General features: G+C 39.4%; 1 protein-coding gene across 4 annotated transcripts in view; it reads right to left on the reverse strand.

Annotated features, from left to right (window-relative positions):
* Positions 1–19,056, reverse strand: part of ryr2b (ryanodine receptor 2b (cardiac)) — a 59,201-nt gene that overhangs the window by 20,775 nt on the left and 19,370 nt on the right. For all 4 annotated transcript variants that reach the window (XR_011246065.1, XM_069538878.1, XM_069538876.1 and 1 more), the window contains 38 exons: positions 18,351–18,488; positions 17,949–18,225; positions 17,688–17,802; positions 17,314–17,446; positions 16,727–16,830; positions 16,303–16,438; positions 15,508–15,694; positions 14,592–14,700; positions 14,166–14,286; positions 13,752–13,921; positions 13,115–13,335; positions 12,487–12,577; positions 12,249–12,389; positions 11,137–11,300; positions 10,861–10,939; positions 10,369–10,458; positions 9,949–10,086; positions 9,745–9,822; positions 9,229–9,304; positions 9,002–9,125; positions 8,567–8,682; positions 8,147–8,223; positions 7,166–7,287; positions 6,911–6,960; positions 6,682–6,742; positions 6,067–6,314; positions 5,567–5,648; positions 5,111–5,241; positions 4,709–5,029; positions 4,379–4,616; positions 3,947–4,034; positions 3,760–3,846; positions 3,498–3,659; positions 3,326–3,388; positions 2,296–2,424; positions 2,029–2,141; positions 1,256–1,352; positions 679–809 (listed from right to left, as the gene is read on the reverse strand). Coding sequence is in view for 3 of the 4 variants with exons in the window: in XM_069538878.1 (XP_069394979.1) it covers positions 679–809; positions 1,256–1,352; positions 2,029–2,141; positions 2,296–2,424; positions 3,326–3,388; positions 3,498–3,659; positions 3,760–3,846; positions 3,947–4,034; positions 4,379–4,616; positions 4,709–5,029; positions 5,111–5,241; positions 5,567–5,648; positions 6,067–6,314; positions 6,682–6,742; positions 6,911–6,960; positions 7,166–7,287; positions 8,147–8,223; positions 8,567–8,682; positions 9,002–9,125; positions 9,229–9,304; positions 9,745–9,822; positions 9,949–10,086; positions 10,369–10,458; positions 10,861–10,939; positions 11,137–11,300; positions 12,249–12,389; positions 12,487–12,577; positions 13,115–13,335; positions 13,752–13,921; positions 14,166–14,286; positions 14,592–14,700; positions 15,508–15,694; positions 16,303–16,438; positions 16,727–16,830; positions 17,314–17,446; positions 17,688–17,802; positions 17,949–18,225; positions 18,351–18,488 (5,008 nt within the window). In the remaining variant the exon portion in view is untranslated. The remainder of the gene's footprint in view (positions 1–678; positions 810–1,255; positions 1,353–2,028; positions 2,142–2,295; positions 2,425–3,325; positions 3,389–3,497; positions 3,660–3,759; positions 3,847–3,946; positions 4,035–4,378; positions 4,617–4,708; positions 5,030–5,110; positions 5,242–5,566; positions 5,649–6,066; positions 6,315–6,681; positions 6,743–6,910; positions 6,961–7,165; positions 7,288–8,146; positions 8,224–8,566; positions 8,683–9,001; positions 9,126–9,228; positions 9,305–9,744; positions 9,823–9,948; positions 10,087–10,368; positions 10,459–10,860; positions 10,940–11,136; positions 11,301–12,248; positions 12,390–12,486; positions 12,578–13,114; positions 13,336–13,751; positions 13,922–14,165; positions 14,287–14,591; positions 14,701–15,507; positions 15,695–16,302; positions 16,439–16,726; positions 16,831–17,313; positions 17,447–17,687; positions 17,803–17,948; positions 18,226–18,350; positions 18,489–19,056) is intronic.

Raw genomic sequence — 19,056 nt, forward strand, 5'->3', positions numbered from 1 at the left:
GTCTATCTCCAACGTGAACATTTTACAGAGTGGCATTGAACATTATAATTGATCACCACCAGTTCACCTGGAATGTGGCCGATTTGATTACATCTCTGAGGTGTGAGTGCTCTCCCACCCCTTAATGTCTTTACAGTGACTTGGAGCAGTTCATTTAATGTTGCGGTCTCAGATATATGAGCAAATCTGGTATGAACGTGTGGAATGTGTGAGAGTCTGAAGAGATAAAATTGAAATATCACAGGGACCCCTCAATGTGATTGCTGGATCTAAACATGCATGAATAAAAGAACACTGCAGGGATACCAGAGCAATATTTAGTCACATGTTTGTTCAACAAGCAGCATGTGGAGAAAACAAAACGCCATAAAAGATTTTCATAATCAGCGGTTTCGATTCATAACCTAAATACAAAAAGAACAAAATTAGAATACTCTACAACTACTAAGAGAAAAATCCACATGAATAGAGCACGAAAGGTTTCTAAAGAGTGAACTTTGAAGAGATCGCAGATTTCAGACTTTTCAAAAAACAATGGCCACAGATGTTGGACAAAAAAAAAATAAATTACCCTTCTGACCAATTTGATATTGATTTCCTGTAAAACCAGCACCAGTTATAAAAGTAGAATGGGATTTTTACTGCATGTGATCTTTTATAATGAACACACACACACACCTCCTTTCCATCAAGGCGCTTCGACTGAAGAGTGTAATGAGTTGTAGGAGGGGATCGATTGGTTTGGCACCTTCTTCAACATCCTTTTCTTCTCCTCTGTCGCCTCCACACAGCTCCATCACTCCTTCCTTCTGCAGTCCAGAGAGAGAGAGTGAAGCTTCTAATGCATGCTCTTAAATAATGCCAAAACACTGACCATCCCCAACCCCTGGCTACACACACACGTAACAGGATTGGCTTGGTTATGATGTTTTACAAATTGTACAGAGCAGCAGTACACTATTCGGAAAAGGTACTCTTTATTCAGGTTTTCAAATTTGAAAGGTAATGTTTACATATTTGGTTTGACCGATGACTGTCAGAGAGCATCTTGTATCATTTTGTCTGTATAGTAACTGCAAAAACAATGAACTACAGTAATAGTATAAACTGTAAATTTGGTGCAGCAAAGTAGGTGGGATTTATATTCAACCTGGAGGATAATGCAGCCTAATTAGGGCAAGAATTTAGCTGCTCTTTTATGTAGACATTTATACAAACATGTAGTGAGGTCAATATGGCATCCTTTTCCACTCACAGCTAAATCCTCCACCAGCTTCTCCTCAAATCTGTGGTCTTCAGCTGTAATCCAGGATTTATTGTAGCCTTGGAGGAACAGGTTGACAGCTCTGTGCCTAGAGAGGAGAAGAGGACGGGGAAAGAGTGAGAGACTTAGAGATTTATATTGTTCCCCCTTTGCTTCTGACAAATGCAAATAAAAAAAAATTGAAAAACAGGCAGTGTAGAGGGAAACCAGCAAAGAAAGCTCTGATTAGACTCATTATTACTAATTTGTTGGGGACTCTTATGCCTGTCCGGGGTGATGATAGATTCATCCAGGGTGAGGGAGTTAAGAGTGCTATAGCTATTATTCACAACATGCAAATATGCCAAAATAATATGAATCTATCACCTACGATCCACAAACCACCACAGGGTTTTAATATGCTAATGGTTTTGTTCCCTTTGAATCTGACACGGCTGTGACTGATATCCTAAATAAGTTTTACATTACCTCTCCATCATACTTCTCAACAACATAGAGCTGCTAATTACGTACCTGAATAGGTTTGGGGTTCTATGGTGCTTCTGTACAATTTGATAGAGCGTCCTCAGCGTTTATTGTTCAGATCAGTTTTTTTCAAGGCCAAATAAACTCCTTTGAACAGAATGTGATGACATGATGGTTTTCCCTGACTCATATTGACTCATATATCAGTGGGTCAAAGTACAGCCCTCAGTGACAGGCTCACAAAGTTATTGATAGAAAAAACAAACTCTGCTTTAGGTGAATACATTATGTTTTTGTACCTGGGTAGGTTGTAGAGAGGCGCCATCCTCAGGCAGGCGACCACTGCTCGTTTCCTCTGTTTAGACAGGACCTGCTGCCACGCTGGTTTTTTACCTCGGTGCGGGTGATCAACCTGAACCCAAAACCAAAGATAGATCACAGGTCAAGAATAGGTTGAGAATAGATTTTCTTGTTGGCAAAAATCAATCATTGGTAGAGTAAGAGTTGTCTCGGAAGAAATGTAAATGTATTACTGATGGTGATTACGCTTCACTTTTAGAGCTCACCTGGTCCAGGTAATAAAGGACGCGAGCTATTCCCACAATCCTGTCTACATTCCTCTGGGTGCAAGTGACGGCCTCTGACTGGTTCGGGTGTTCAGTACGAATGGTCTCCTGCTTCAAGCTGTTCAGTGCCTGTAAAGATAACAGTACAAGGTTCTTATATTTCAACCATTCAATTAAAAACATTCCCAGAAAAGCTGTCGAGACCCAAGTAATTTTGTTTGTGGCAATGAGAAAAGAGAGCGGGCAGATTGAACACCTTCGAAGGAGTTTGTTTGTAAATGGGAAGAACAATCATCATTAGGGGATAATGTCCTTAAACTTGCTTTTCTCTTTTCTTTTTATTTATGCTTGAACAACAAAGAGGACTTACTGTTGACGATTAATTCATTACAACTAACAAATGATGACAAGAGGGGCTGTTCTACAATTAACAACTTTCTGTTTAAAAAGTTTGTATATGCGAATGACAAAGCAGACTTTAAGTAATTTTCATCCCTGACGTATGAATAAACATATTTATCACTGACTGATGAATAAACAAACACTGCGTGCATATATTGTACAGTGTGGTGGGTAAATCACATCGATGTCTCTGGTGAACAATGAGTCATTGATTAAGATCATTTAAAAAAGCAGCCTTGTTACCGGCTACGAGAGCATTCTTCAATCTAATTTACCTCACTTGTTGCCTTCCACAAATTAAAAGTCACATGCACTCAGGCATGTCAATGAATATTCAGAGTGTCTGCAGAATGTAGAAAATATATGCACTTCATTTTTTTTTCCAAGCATAGTGAAAACAGAAATTCATATAATGAACTTTATCAGATTGTGCTTGGTATTTACAATCAAACTAAGGATAGACTGATGCCACTAATATCAGTCAACATATCCTTTAGGATTGTATGTAATTTTGTAATGTTAATAATTTTGTGCAAATACACAAAACCTCCCAAAATGAGCTCATATGCATACTCAGTCATATATTGTACAAAAGGGCTATGACACAAAAATAAGAGACAGGTTTTACCTGATTCTTAAAATCTATAAGTCCGTGGAAAACATGCTCTCGAATCTCATCTTCAGTGTTCTTCTATGGAAAGTAAACAATTGCCCAGCATTAGATCATTGCACTGAGATTTAAAAGTTTTTTCATCGTGGCAACTACATTAATGCTAGAATTGTCCACATTTCCAACCGACCTGAGAGAAGCAGCTCTTAGCCAAAGTGATGAGGCTCTGGTCGTTTGGAAAACAAACCCTCAATCCCACAGGGAGCAGTCTCTTCACAGAAGCCACAATGAGAGAGGTTTGTGCTGAATACCGATCCCCCTTTCTCTTCATCCTCCTCTTCTCATGGTCGAACTGATTGTTTAAAAGCCATTTAGTGATTGCCTACAAGATGCATGTCTTACACGTCAGTGTCTGCTTAACATTATAGTGTTAATTTATAAATATGACTGACCTTGGACATTTTGTCATTATTGACCAGAAAAGCCAAGTTATTGATTTCATTTTGGACCACGTAGTTCTGTTCCTCCCATTTGAAATTCTGTTGCAGCAAACACAGGTGGGGAAAGGTTACATGATCTGTAAGTTTGAGTATTTATAACATTCAAAAAATAAAAAACACCATGATGTGTCATCCTCACATGAGATTTGGCCCAGAATATAAAGACCTCTGCCACCATGCTGAACAGCTGCTCAGCCTCAAGGTTTGACTCTTTCAACCAGTTGGCTCTGAGACAAGACACAACAGAACACATCACATTATCACCAATGACTTTATTTCTGTTAAGCTATTCATACGGCTGGAATGATAACTGATATTAACCACCTCAACATCCTCCTTTGACTCTAAAAAAAGAGTTTGCTCTGTTTGCAGTCCAGTTGTTTTATTAGTCTCAAAAGGTATTCAAAGTCCACATGATAGTTACTCGGGGGAAGACGTCAAAATAAAATACTATAAAGTCAGTGTGTCATTTTCTTTCAGTCATTGAGTCCATTAATACTTCAGATTACTCCTAGAGCAAATGACTCCGAAAATAAGCTTGTTTCTCCACAGCTAAGCTCCGTGGCCTTACCGATTAGAATCCACAAATGGGATGAGGAGGGGATAGAAGGCATAGAGGTCTCGCACCAGTACAGTGAACTTCTCCTGAATCTGCAACTCTGCTTCAGAGGCACAACACCCCTCTGCTTTCATCTGCTCCTCCTCCAGCAGCACACACTCCGCCTTCTTCCTCAGCTTCTCCATCAGTGGCAGGAAGTGGCTCTTTAGCAGCTCAGTGCGAGCTTTGAATATAATTGGCTGAGAAAATACTGAAGCATATGACAACAGTTAAACATGAAAGAAAAGGTAAGAATAAGAAGCATAACTGACATGGAATAAAGTTAAGCAAGCAGCACAATACCTGCGAGCTGTTTCATCCAGTCACCCTGGCTCGAGCCCACATGGTTATGGATGATTTGGAGGATGTGGCCAAGTAAGTTACTGGCATGATGAGGAGTGACAGAGGTGCAGATTGGGAAGCCTGACTGGCCCTCAGGGCCCCATTGCCACCAGCGAGACATATAGCTACACAGCATTGGCAAGGTGACCTCAGTGACATGGATGTAGTGGGCCTGGCGAGCTCCAGCACCAGCACCTGCCAACTCCTCCACTACCCCGAGAGCCTGCTCCAGTGAAGGCAGGAGGGGACACGTGTCCACCGGCTGATCTGGCAGCCCCAGGTCTAAGAGAAACAGATATGGAAAATAAATCTGAGAGGACAGGGGGAGGTAAGATGTGGATGTGCAGTGTGTTTATTTATTACCTTCTCTCTCAGTAGCACTCAGGGTGTTGTAAATGGAGTAAGGGTTGTTTTGATTGAAGTCTGGCTCCAGGAAACAAACAGGAAAAGCAGCAGTCAGAGCTGCCAGACAAGCACCTGCAGCTGGTCTTTGCCTGAACAGATATGCATGGTTAGTATGAGACTGACTCATCTCCACATTTTACGAAAGCTTAGGATTGCTCATTATTGCATTAGGATGAATCATTTCTCTCTATTTTTAGCCTGACAATAACTTGTAATAGACACAATCGTGTAAAAATCTATCAATTGGTACAAATCTGCTTTCCATTATTTCCAAATATGTTATGTATACATAAAACAATGAAATAATATCTAAGTAAGCAGGATAAGACTACAGTATAGACTAGAATGGAGAAAACATTAAAAATAATTTTCATCAGCTGCACAAACTCTGAAATCACAAAATATAGACAGTACCCCTTCATGTAGATGCTGCTACTGATGCCCAGAGAGTAGACGCTGTTGAGGATCCTGTAACAGGACACCTGGATACCCCCCACTGGAAAGACAAGGGAAAGTTTGAAGCTGACATCTTTGCAGAGTTTCATTCAGAAACAGCAAGGGAGTCAGAGAGTGAGAAACTGACAACCCACGATCGCAGAGAGATGGACAAGCTGGACAGCTGCTCATTCAGGAAATTAATAAGTTCCTGTAAGATTGGAATATTAGTGAGAGGAACATTATGCTTTATTAACTGAGATATTTAATAAGAGCTGATTTCAATGACGTAGAAGGTCGGGCAGCCCTTAGTGATTTCAGCAGTGTGGAAGCCAGATGTCCATCCAGCTATCAGCATACAGTAGTTGTGTATCTACCAGTGAGATGTTACGATATGTAACTATGTGTTTTAGGATGTACAACTACTATAATTTAAGACTTTCTGATGTCACAAAGATCTTCAACAAGGTAGCACTTACCCAAGAGATCCACCCCACAGTTCTGGTTACCTAGATGCTGGAACAGAGAGGTGAGGGTGGGGAGAAGAACAGAGGTTGTGTAGCTGAGAACCTTAGCCACTCCTCTAGCTTGTTGACTCCTACTCGGAGGTAAAGAGACCAATGTAGCAGAGAGGCTTTCCACCGTCAGCTCCAGATCAGCTGCAGCTGCTTCAAAGAATGAGTGCAGAGATGCTAGGACTTGCCCTGGGGATAATTTCACCAATGTACTAAAGTGAAAGGATGAAAACAGTTTAAATTTAGTTACATACAAATAGTGTTTGTTGTTGTGAAAATAACAATGGCACTTAAAATAATAAAGGTTTCTTTTGAATGACTGTAAGTGGAATAATCAGCTACTAATCCATCTGTCAATTCTATCAATCTCTGCCTAGCGGAGAGTCTACTTCTAGCGCCATGCTTCAGAGGCTTTGTCCTCAGGGAATAAAAGTGATATCCACCACAATTAGATAGCATCAGTGGCTCAATTACACCAGTCATGTCATCCTCAGACATGGTGGAGTGACACTGACTTAGCTATCAGCAGAGCAAGGACATCGATCTAGGCAGAATGTCACAGTAGTGCCATCTAGCTACCTGGCATCCAGAGCCTGAGCCAAAACGTGGAGGCAGCTCGCAACTGACGAGGTTTCATTTCCTAAGAAGAAACACACATGAATTCAAAGCTGCAATATACAGTTTTAAAATATGCTTATGCACAAGCTGTGGAAAATGATAGAGGTAAACTCAGGGAAAAACAAACAAGAGAACAATTATAATGAATCATCAAGCATCTGCATAGGCTTCATTTCCACATCTTCCTTACCAAAGAGTGAGATTCTGTGTCTTACTAGGGCGGCAAGCTTGCAAAAGAGGCTGGATGTGACAAGAAAAGACAAGTAAAATAATGAGTGAAAAAGTAATGATATGAAATGAAAATCAGAGAAAAGACTGAACAGAATAATCCAACTTCAAAGCTTCAATACAACTCTTATTATGCAAAACATGTCCAATGAATTCTCACACACAAATATGATCTGCAAGAGGATGATAAAAAATATTTATTAAAAAAAACACATACCATGCAATCATCTCCTTTTCTTTTTTTGAGGCATGGGTTCTGTTACCACTTGAGCAGATTGACGTGGACAGGAAATACAGATGGTGACTTTTGACATATTCTTCCAAAAGAGGAAGGATGACCTTGTGAATGGAAAAATGGCAAAGATCACTTCACAAATCAACATTCCCTTTAAATTTGATCTGATGAGCTTTAATATTTACATTTAAAAAATAACTTCAAGCTGTTTAACAACAACACACGGTTTCCATGTCTGCTTGTCCCAGTGCTTCATTTAGGCTAAGTCATGAGAAATATCTGATTTTTAATGCAGAACCATTACATTAAATAGAAAATTGATAGACGCGTCAAAATTCAGCATGGGATATTTGAAAGGTAATCGTGAGTACGAATTTTAAAAAGGTTAACATGAGTTCACAATGAGGGACCAAACAAGGACCTGAGGGAAAGAGAGGTTAAATATTTTGCACTCCATTAGTTCTTCTTATGAAGCACTGGCAATTCACAGACTGATGGACAGGCTGATGGACATGCAGAGACGTGCCTGGTTGTGTGACTGTGTGGTTGATTAGGGGGAATAGAGCTCTGAAGCATGACTGTTCATGATCTTGGCTGACCAGGTCTGACTCAAGGGTCCCATCAATGAAAAATAAACCCTTTTCATTCGCTGCCTCCTCAGAGGCAGAACTGTGTGGGAAGCTTTAATCAATGTCCTGATGGCAATTGACACACCCACATGGATTTCCAAAATGGTTAAATAAATTACACCGCCACAAAGGGTTTTACTTAGAGGGGTTGCCCATGGCAACCATCTAATTAGATTATGCAAATGAAATAAGAAAAATGTCTAAGTAGATGAAAGAAAATAGCATTGGAGAAATGAGGAGGGTGGATGACTGAGAATCAATGTAAGAGGCTCCAAATCACAGTAAACAGTAAATTACTGATGTGTTAAGATATTATTTTTGATCTGAGTCAAACCTTGGGGAAAAAATGCATTTGTTGCTGGTGTGAAGCTTTGTCCCCTTTAGTCGTCTGTCCTCTGGCTTGCATCACCTCTGGAAAGAAAAATAATGAAACACTGAGTCCTTTAATATCAAAGACTGAAACTAAAACTATGGACTATCACACAAGTCAGGGTGAAAAATTGTGGCCTTGTCTTAACTATTTTTGCGATGATTCAAAGCAAAACCTGAGGCACAATTTATGAATGTGGACTCAAGAGACTGTTACTCATTCTTCCCAAAATAAAGTGTGAAGATTGAAAGCTTAAAACTTTACAGTGTCAGGTAAGCGGTGCACTCATATCTTTGTGATGTATAATATAAAAGTTAATCTTAGTGTTTTATCTTCTTATATTCTTTGGTCTTTACAATACATTTATGATCACTATAAAGTTACCCAGCTCCAGCATGTGCTCTTGGGCCTCCTCAGTGTGAGACAGGAGCTGCTGAAGGAGAGTGTAGCTAAAGCAGTTGGTTACGGCTGGAAAGTCCATCTCCACTGTCTTCCGATCCCTGTCGATGAGAGTGAAACACTAACCTTGAATGCTTTACAATATGTATGTATGTATTTTATTCCCACAGTTTTTCAAAAAAGTATTTCAAGACATTGATGTGCAGTGGGAAGACAAAGAGGCAATACAATTATGTAATTCACTGGCTGTAATTTAGGCCGTGGCCTGTACTGGTATTTATTAAAAAAAGAGACTGGAGTCTGATTGATATCCATGAGTAACACCAGTGGGACCTGAGCATTGAACACCTCATTGCTCTCCACTTCATACATACTGTATCACACCACCTTTCTGCTATCATAAGCTCATTCTGCACTCACCTCCACACAGTGTAACCATTGAGCTTAAGGAACTTCAGGACATCCTGGGCTCTTTCTCTGAATTTGGTCTTCTCTTTGGCAGTCAGGGTTCCATAGGGTACAAGCATCGAAGGTCTAACAGCTCCTGAGAACAGATATGAGTTGAATGTATTACAACTATGGAGAGGAGAGGAAGGGAGAGGAGATTAGGGAAGAGGAAAGGAGGGGAAGGGAGAGGAGATGAATACCTTTACTCTCAAGTTCTGATTTCTTCCTCTTAGCCCAGGTATTGTGATAGTTTTCAGCTAACTGTTCCGCCATAGCCTGCAGAAAATTAAAGGAAATAGTCAAATGGAATCTGATCTTTTCAAATCAGATTTGAGCCACTTTCATATGTGCTTCTAAATCAGATACAGATCAGATTTTTTTGAAATGCAACATCAGTCTTAACAGCCATGTGACCCGTATTGAAATTCAATGTGATTTTTACATCACTCTAGATCAACATTTGTTTCTGCAGTTAAGATGCAAGTGTATCAGCAGAAGCAAATTGCATGGCTTTATAATCTGACAACTCCCTGTAATAACATTTTAACATGCAAGAAATTATTTAAATTATTTAGTTGTACTACACAAGGTGAGTAGTTATTTTTCTCTTACCAAACTGAAGAAAGGTTGTTGTCACCTCTGTGCCAAACTTTAAGTAGAACCAAAGTTTAACCTACTTTAATGAGGAATAAAGTAGAAAAAGGGCAGTTACGTACACACTGCTCCCATGATAAGATGATGCTGCTCACATCCATTGGTTTAGGGCTGAATGTTGATGCTCCCTCAAAAGAAAGCTACAAAGGACAAATATGTTAAACTCAGTACTGAAGAAGTTAAATAGTGAATTACATTAGTTTTATTATGAAAGACTTGTTAGGTCCCCAGTGGCTGATTAAATGTAGGCTGTGAAGTACACATACCTGTCCAGACTGAGAAACTCTGCGGTTACATGTATGGCTGCCTGATGCATCTCCTTCTTTAGTCCTCTCTATGGTCCATCCAAAGGCCAGCATGCTCTTTATCGTCTCTTTAATGGCGCAGCGGTATCCCTCCTTCTCCTGCAAAACTCAGAAATATAAATAAACGCTCATGTTGAACTGAAACTTGGGTCATAAAAGAAAAGGAGCAGAACATGCTTGAAATATTTGGATATTTCAAAAGCTTGAAAAGACGTGTTTTTCACTCCACACATTAGGGTTTGGCAACAGGGTAAAAATTAATCTTTTATATTACACACACACCATTTGTTATGCACATGCCTCTGGGATTTGTCAGTTGGCTGCTTCCTTTAACAAAGCACACTCACAGACGCACACATAAAAACTGATTTCTCAGCGTACCTTCTCAGCCAGAGCCCTGTATGGCTTGAGTAGAGGGTGAACCTTGCTGTTTTCACATAGCTGCTCCCCGTGAACCCAGCCATTTGCAAACTGACAAAAGATGATTCACGGAATTCGTTACAATACTAACATGCAGACATCAACATATTATTTCAACCACACAACACAGAGAGACGTTTTCACATTTACATGATTTTTGTCTTAAGTTGTGATCATACATAATTTTTACACAACAAATATATTTAAATAAATGTATTTATATATTTTTATACGACCATCTGCAATCTTAACTCTCACTTGTGCAATACTCCAAGTGGAATAATTCCGATGCTTTTGTGTTCAATTAATACAGTTTGTACTCCTTGAATTATTGTCTGTTATATGTGAGTACTTTGTGAGATTTTGTTGTCCTTTGCAATGGCAATAAAACTATCTATCTATGCATCAACTATGCTGCAACTTCAGCAGCCTGAGGAATTATGACTATATTACCTTGTCCAGTGACCACTTCTCATGAGTGTGCTCTGCATACTTGTTCACTACAAACTCCAGTCTCTCTGGAACTGACATGCTAGAGCAGAAAAGGAAATAACATATCAATTACTGTTGCTCTATCCCAGGTGAATATGCTCCTTTGTCCAAAAGTTAACTCTGTCCAACACATTACAGTTTTAATATTCACTGGAACAGAAAAGCAAATTTTGACAATATCCAGAATCAAATTGCAATTTCCATAATCAGTAAAAAAATTGCTGCTGGAAATCTTACTTGGAAGTATCTACAGGCTGTGGATCAAAGTGCCCATCTGTGTCCATGGAGGATTTTTTCTCCATCTGAGACACTCGGCTCGAGTCCACGTGGTCAGGAAGCAGAGCCTTGGCCACTGCAGCCAGACATTGGATGCAAAGCCTAAATAACTGAGGCTCATAGGGCTGTGGAGTTGGATAAGGAGAGAGTGTGGGAAAGAGAACATAGGACAGGGTGAGAGAGATACTGGCTAAGCCTAATTTTGGGTGCTTTGCCACAGTAACGATGTTAGTCCTTGGTTGTCATTACCGTGGACATATGTGTGAATTTCACAAATGGAACTATTCAGCTGTGAGGAAACCGGCTTATTCAGTTTAAATTTAATAACACATTGGATTTAATTGTTTTGGATAGAAAGACATACGGATGGATCCAAAAGTCTGAGACTAGTAGCCACCATTCTTATTGCTGAAATACTTCCCCCTGAATGAAGTCCACCTCATGCACATCAAGCAAAATCCATGTAAGAAACCTGCTTCAGAGGCCAAGTCATTTTAGTTTGAATGTTTTGCAGTAATTCTTAATAAATCAAGTTAAAACAGAAAAAGCAACAATATTATACTTATATAAGAAGATGTAAACAGTGTATGATATAAATTGTAGCATGTCGTGTATGACCACAACATAGGTTCAACTATACAACTATACTGTACAACTTATACAGTATAAAAGATACTGAATTCTTTGCAAATCAGACTGTGAAATCATTTTCTGAGGTTGTTTGATATGTACCACCCGTGGGCCTGAAATGACCCCATGAGCATGCTTTGAGTGAACTGTAAGAAGATGCGGTTATTGATCAAGACTCTCATGTCTCTCTCTATCAAGTTGGTTTTAGGATGAGTTACCACCAGCATATGAAAAATAAACTCTTCATCTCAAGTGTGTACTAATGTTTACTGTTTCTCCTGAAATGGACTTTAAAGGAGAATGGGAAAAGAAATGAAGCAAGAAATCAATGGATATCAATTATTAATTTTATGAAACTTTTTTTCCTTTGGCAAATATTTTCCTTTGCTCCAGGAAAACACAGTAGGACTGTAGTTTTAAATCACTTTCATTCAGTAGTTTACCTTCTTTGCCAAGGCCTTAAACACTCCCCAGAACAATGTTGTAGACAAGTGCAGCTCCTCTTCAGAAGCCATATTCTGGTCTCCCTGCCCACCAGTTAGCAAGTAGTACTTCCACCTCTGCTCATAGTGACTGGTTAAGAGCTAACAGATAAAATTATTAATTGAAATCAATACAACAGAGCATGTTGACATAGTTAGGGTTAATCATTGTAGTAATCTGCAAAACGTTTGTATTCACCTTTAGTGGCATTTTGCTATGGTCTGTGAGATGAGGAACATCGAAGACGAGACGACGGAGAAGAGGCTGCATTACGGATGGTTGGAGTTTGCTGAGGACACCGATGAGCGCAGGATTAGTCACATGCACAAATGCACAATGAGTGATTAGTAAGTCTCAGAAGAATGACAGATAATTAAGAAGATGCCACAGGAAAGATGTAGATCAAATCATTAACATTCAGGCTGAATTTGGGAAATTATATCTGGATTAGGCAAAAAAAAAAGAATTTACAGTGACTCATTAAATATAATGGGAATGAGAAAGCACTAACGAGTGTGCATCAGCTGACAATTATTTCTTGTTTTCCATTTCTCGCCTCAACATTTTATTTGGACAAACAGCAAAGAGACAGTGAATTTAATGGATATAAGAATCTAATGGTGCAATAAAACAAAAATAAAAATAACAAATCACTGAAGTTACAGCTACTAAAAATAACACTGCATCACAAATGATCTTTTAGTAACTTGCTGGAAAATCAATACCCTACCTGCAGACAGCAAAAGCAAAAACTCACAATAACAACCTTGTGGAGCCTGAACCTTAAATCTGTCTCTAGCTTCATAACACCAACAAAAACTCCTACCTGCACACGACCAACAAACAATCTTCTATAGTGTCTCTCTGAGCCTTGGTCAAACTAAGAGCTCTGGAGAGGCTATAGACTGCTTGGATGAGAGAATCAAGGAGTACAGTATGGTCCTCTAATCCACAGAAAAGAGCTGAACATTTGATGAGCAAGGGAAGAACAGCTGTACACAAGTATCTGTTGAGGGCCAGAGCCATGTCCGTGGATCCTAAATCAGCCTGCAATAGAAAAAAAGAGGTTACAGTCAGTGTCAAGTCTACTTACTTGAGTGGCATTTGACAAGAAGAAGGAGGCAGCAAATAGAAATGACCAAGATCAACAATGTTTCCTTATATAGAACATAAAAACTGAAGATATGTACTATACTGCATGTATAGAGTTGTAAAAACCGAATTGAAATGAATTGCACAAAAAAAATTTAATCAAATGGAGACAGCCAAGTCTTTTGTGATTCAGTGCAGTGCATGAAGTCATGTTCAAAAGGACTATTCAACAATCATAGAAATGTTATGAGCTGTGATGCTCAAGACAGGAGGGCAGAGAAGGAGCTATTTTTCATTAGTGAGACAAAACTATTTGGATCAATATGAAGTCAGAGGTCACAGGTGAAGAAACTTAAGTTTTCACTGCTCACGGTATCAAGCCAGACGGCTGCCTGAATGTCAGGCAGAAAACCAACTTCTAGGAGGTGGAGGAAAAAGTTCTGTTTATCGATCCCATAAACTCGGTCGAGGAACAGAACCATAGCTGCTTTGTGGTCTGGGCAGAACACTGTGGACAAGTCAGGCTCAACCACCACAGCATCTGGAGGAACACATACAAAGTAGAGATTAGATATTACGACCAAAGGTCATATTGACATAATGTGTACAGTACATTTATCTATATACATACACAATGGGTGACTATAAAATGTCATGGAGTGGGGGTGTAATGCCTCATTATTTAACATACATCCATAACAAGCACACCGGGTTTCTGTGCAATGGCTTCATACAAGTTCAAAGTACTGTAGTGATGTTAATATTGACTGATAGATTGTTCTGACCTTTAGACACTGAAGGGATTTGAAAGGAGATACTGATGACTCCCTCAAGATCCTGAATGGGGATGAGCGACCTCAGAATGGCGCGGATGCGGATGGCTTCTCCTTTGCCCCCTTGAATTAACTAGACCAAGAATTCAAAACCAAACCTTGTGACTGATTTGAAATTGCTGATGGGCACAATATATGATGGTACAGTCTTTTTTTGCTGTTCGAGAAATTGTCAAAGGTTTCAATACATTTCTATGACCCATTGTGTGGAAAGGCAAATCTATAAAAGCATTAAACTGGGTTTTTTATGAAAGGGGGGGCGTCATTGTGACTCAATCTTTAAAAAGCAGTTGCAGACTTTCTCCATTAGGCTTTACTGTTTCTGACATCAGCGGATATTGATGAGAAATGGCTGCTCAATGTTGGGAAAACACTCACGTGCATCTCTGGAGCACAGCGTCCCAGTAAGTCAATAAGTGCTGAGTAGAAGCTCATGATGGCGTGCCCCATGTGAACAAGGTCATCATCGTGATCCTGGACAACATCTCTGTTACGGGAAATAATCACAATGGTCAAAAAGGCTTGTCATGAAGCAGAATAATCAATGACGACTGTTAAAGATACAATATCTCTAAATAAAGCAAACCATTAGCAAAGCAATATAAGAGGTTTACTAATGACTTTATATTTTATTAAAAATTCTGACAGTTGCAATGATGACAAGAGATGCAGACAGACCAGAGGCTCCCAGCTCACATTAATTTAAGAAAAATATCTGTGTTATTAATCTTGAAATGTTGTAGTAAGGTTAACCTATATATGGTTGGATGGACACAAATGAGCAGGCTTAACATAGAGATTACATTTAGATAAGCTCACTGTGCCTATTTTAAATTTTAACATTTTGATTTTATACTTAATTATAAATCACTGATACAGAAACCATGTAATGCAAGTGAAAACCTCTTAAATAAGATTAAAGATGTTGATGTTGATCTCATTTGCCAGTGAACTCAAAACCAGCAAGATTACAAAATTGCTGTGAGAAAAAGTGATATGGTAGAAATAGAGATAAAGAAAATAATTAAAGAATGTAATTTTATGAATATCTTTCTACATGATCTACACAATTCACTACAACTGCAGTCTTGTCTGCTGCAAAGTTCAACGCCTGTGCAGCGCCCATTAGGCCGCTTTTTATGAATATGACTTTGTTTGAGTGTGTGTGTTTGTATAATAATAAGGCTAACTTTTCAGATACAAAGTAATTTATTAAACATCATCATCAAAATAATGACACTCGATTTAGTTCTTGAGATTTAAAATCATTTGTATGAACACATTTAATACTGACAATGTTCTGTTGGACTGGTATGCGGTGCAAGGTCCATCCATGGAGGGATCCTCAGAGATCCTGATAGCTTCCTCCATGGCTGCTAGGAGACCATTTCCGCCATCACCACGCAGGGCGGGGCCAAAGCACTCGGGCCTACGAATCAGCAACCTCAAAACCACATAAGCATTTTCCTCGACACTCTCACCTGTCGACAAATAATTAACAGAAAATTAAGACTAACTACTGGTGGACTCTATTATTGTGTGTGGGAAGTAACTGCTTAGAGCAATATTTTTGACTCAGACTCGAGAGTGAATTTTTTGGACATGAAATTGATATATCAAAAACACATAAATAATAATGCCACTCAAGTTAATTTATATACAGCCAAAAGAAGGCCCGGAAAAAGATTAAGCTGATATCAATGATAGATAGGTGGTGTGAACTGTCAATAACCTCAAGGGCAATTTGAACTGATGCCTTCTGGGCACTGCATCAGTAAAAAACATTGATAGTACAAGAACCAGAAAATTAATTGCCTCTACTGCAAATAGCTTACTTAAATGGCAGCATGCAATCACACAGCCTCATTTTACTCTCTTACTATTCTTGCACTGTCACAAATATTCAAACTGACTTGTCCCAGATATGATGGATGACTTGTTTAAAGACAAATGACTAAAATAAGGATAAAATAAACAAGCCAACCACACTTTTTGTAAGGAAACAGAAAAGTTCACATAAGGTAAATTGAAAGATACAACCTAAATGTATTTGACTGTCAACAACAATTTTTGCTTAAAAAAACATTACCATTGCAGAAGACAGCAAAACGTAGAAAGTCCAGGTAACGCTCGCCCTCCACAGGGTTCCAGCCAACATCAGGGTAGCCTTTCTCCACCAGCAGCTGACAGCTCTGGAGACCACAGCCAGCCAGGTACTGCACCACCTGAGATAAGATTATTAGTATTCATTAGATTAGATTGTATTTATGCAGGTGGTGATAAATGTGTTGCTCATTATTACTGCTGGAAGCATCAAATCAACAGCAGGAAAGTGGTGGGAGGAGTGAACACAAAGATCTCACAACAGCAGACATCAATAACATGAGTGAAATGACAGTAATGCTGACAATGATAAGCAAGGGCAGCCCATGTTCAATACAGAGCAGAGCACTTATATATGTATACATAATAGATTCTGTTAAGATCAGGATCGTAGAGGAATATGAATTCACCTTCTCTAGGTCAGGTTCCGTCAGTGCTAAGGCCAGTTCGTTATTATCCATCACAGAGGCCGCTGCCACATCCAGAGGAGTGGCTCCACGCATGGACGGAGAAGCTAAGGGACAAAGGCATAAAACAATCAGAGCACCAGCTCATAAACTATACGTCCTGACGTTGGAGGTTCTTATGAAAGGATAAAGATACTGTGGCCATCAAAAGGGTATAACAGCCCAACTCTACCAAGAGCACCTTGGAAAATAACTTTTTTTCTCCATTTCATCATGTGCGAGATAATGTCCAGGCAAAAAGTACAAAGTTTCAGACGCAATGCAATATTCCCTCAATACATTTTCACTCAGCAGACTGCCTTTGTGAAATGTTTTAAGTTAGACACTTATAAAGTAATTTCACAACCCTACAAACTAAAATGTTAGCTTCCACCTTATAGTTGAAACACTTACATTTAAACTGCGAGTTACAGGCGAAACAAATCAAGTTGTGTTGTGCAATGAAGGGTTATTGTATTCCAATGAATCACTGTAGATTCTGTTTCTGTTACTGAAACACTGACGCATACAAGTGTGAGAGGAGAATTTACCAAGTCCAACACTGCTGTTTTCCAGAAGGTAGCTGAGATGGTCAAACAGGGCTCCCTGGTTGTGACAGCTGATGCGGCAGAAGTAACACAGGAATCGACAGCAGCTGGCTACCATCTTGGGAAAGGTTATCTCCTAATAAGACAAAATGAAAGCATTGATATAAAGAAAAAGCTTAATGTGACATGGCAGATGTTACAAAAAACAAACTAGACTGCATGGAGTATTGCCCAGCTAATGATGCACATCAGCCAGAACACATTACATTAGCTTTGACTGTTTTCATTTTTGGAATATTTCCCTATGAAACAACAATACTGCTCGGTTACACACTTTTTTTTCAAATATCACAACAAATGAAATGTGTTTCTCTCACCTTTGATTCCCCTTCCCCTAAAACATTTACCATCACCTCCATCACAGTCTCATGCATCCCCAGTGCCCTCATTAAGTTGGGATGTTGGTAGAAAACTTTGTTGTTCATGATGTCTCTGTATGTAAAAGCACAAAATATTCACAAAAACTGTTAAGAATACATTCCACACTTTGGAGAATATGACGTTGGCAGCATGATAAATAATGTCCACAAAAGATGACAATAATAAAGAGGTTACAAGAGACGCAACCTTCCTCCTACCCAAGTCTTCTGATCATCATCTTCTCCTCTTCTTTCCCCATGCGGACACTGAGGAGAGAGCGGATTTGGCAAAGGGAGGAGAGGAGAGTCATTGTGTCCTCCACCGAGGCCTGGCTGATTGTGTAGGTTCTGCTGAGTGGTCCTTCCATTTGACCCCCGAGCCCCTGATACTGGCGGTGGAGCAATGAGAAGACAGCTCTGACCAGTTCAGGGTCTTCCATCTCACTCTCTTGGGTCCAGCGCACCATCGTCTCAGAAATTAGCTTTTTGAGGGACTCTGGAGAAGAACCAGCAGGTAAAAAACATTATATAATAGATGGAATCTAATTACCCTTGTGTTTGAATGCAGGGCCAGTTGTGATTCTGATGTAGATTGAGGTTGAGAAACACAGATACACTCACTGCCACTCTGCGGTTTACACTCCTCTTCTACAGTCATCTTCCTCATTCCTAAGCCTCTAGCCACTAAACTGAGAAGCCAATCTGTTACAGGCATCTCAGCATCCTCTTCAACCTCTGAGTCAACGTCCACTTCAATGCCTGCACAACAACAGCAAAACAAGTTGTGTCATCTTCAGTGGTATTTGTGGTGAGTACTCTCCTTGGAGCGTAGATTTTTTTCATTTTTTATCAATTTAAGGGAACACTGTGCATCTCAAACATAAATTTCACCGTATAATTCACCGTAACAGATTATAGTTACGAGCACATTTGCACTTCTAGTCCCTCGGCAGGTAACACACAAGCTATGCACTATAACCCAGCACATCACAAATGTATGCTTGTCAGATAAAAGCAAGTCATCAAAACTATGAGAAGAAGGAGAATATTAAATTCAGTAACTGCAGAGCTGAGCAGTTTCAGACAACTTTTAAACATGGTTTTAAAAGTGCTGATTGAGCTGCACCCCTCACATCATCAGACTGATTTGACTTGATTGATTTATGGCTGTTAAAGAAAAAGCAGAATGCCCAAAAAGTGCTGAGATGGGACAGTACAACCTAATTCTCAACATTGGTTGTACTGTCTGAGCGAGTGTACACAAAGACATGTAGTGGAGAAGGGGCTTAAACATAATTTCTTTCATAAATAAGACCAAACTTCAAGA

This window comes from Paralichthys olivaceus, chromosome 14, assembly GCF_024713975.1.
Source record: "Paralichthys olivaceus isolate ysfri-2021 chromosome 14, ASM2471397v2, whole genome shotgun sequence".
NCBI lineage: Eukaryota > Metazoa > Chordata > Actinopteri > Pleuronectiformes > Paralichthyidae > Paralichthys > Paralichthys olivaceus.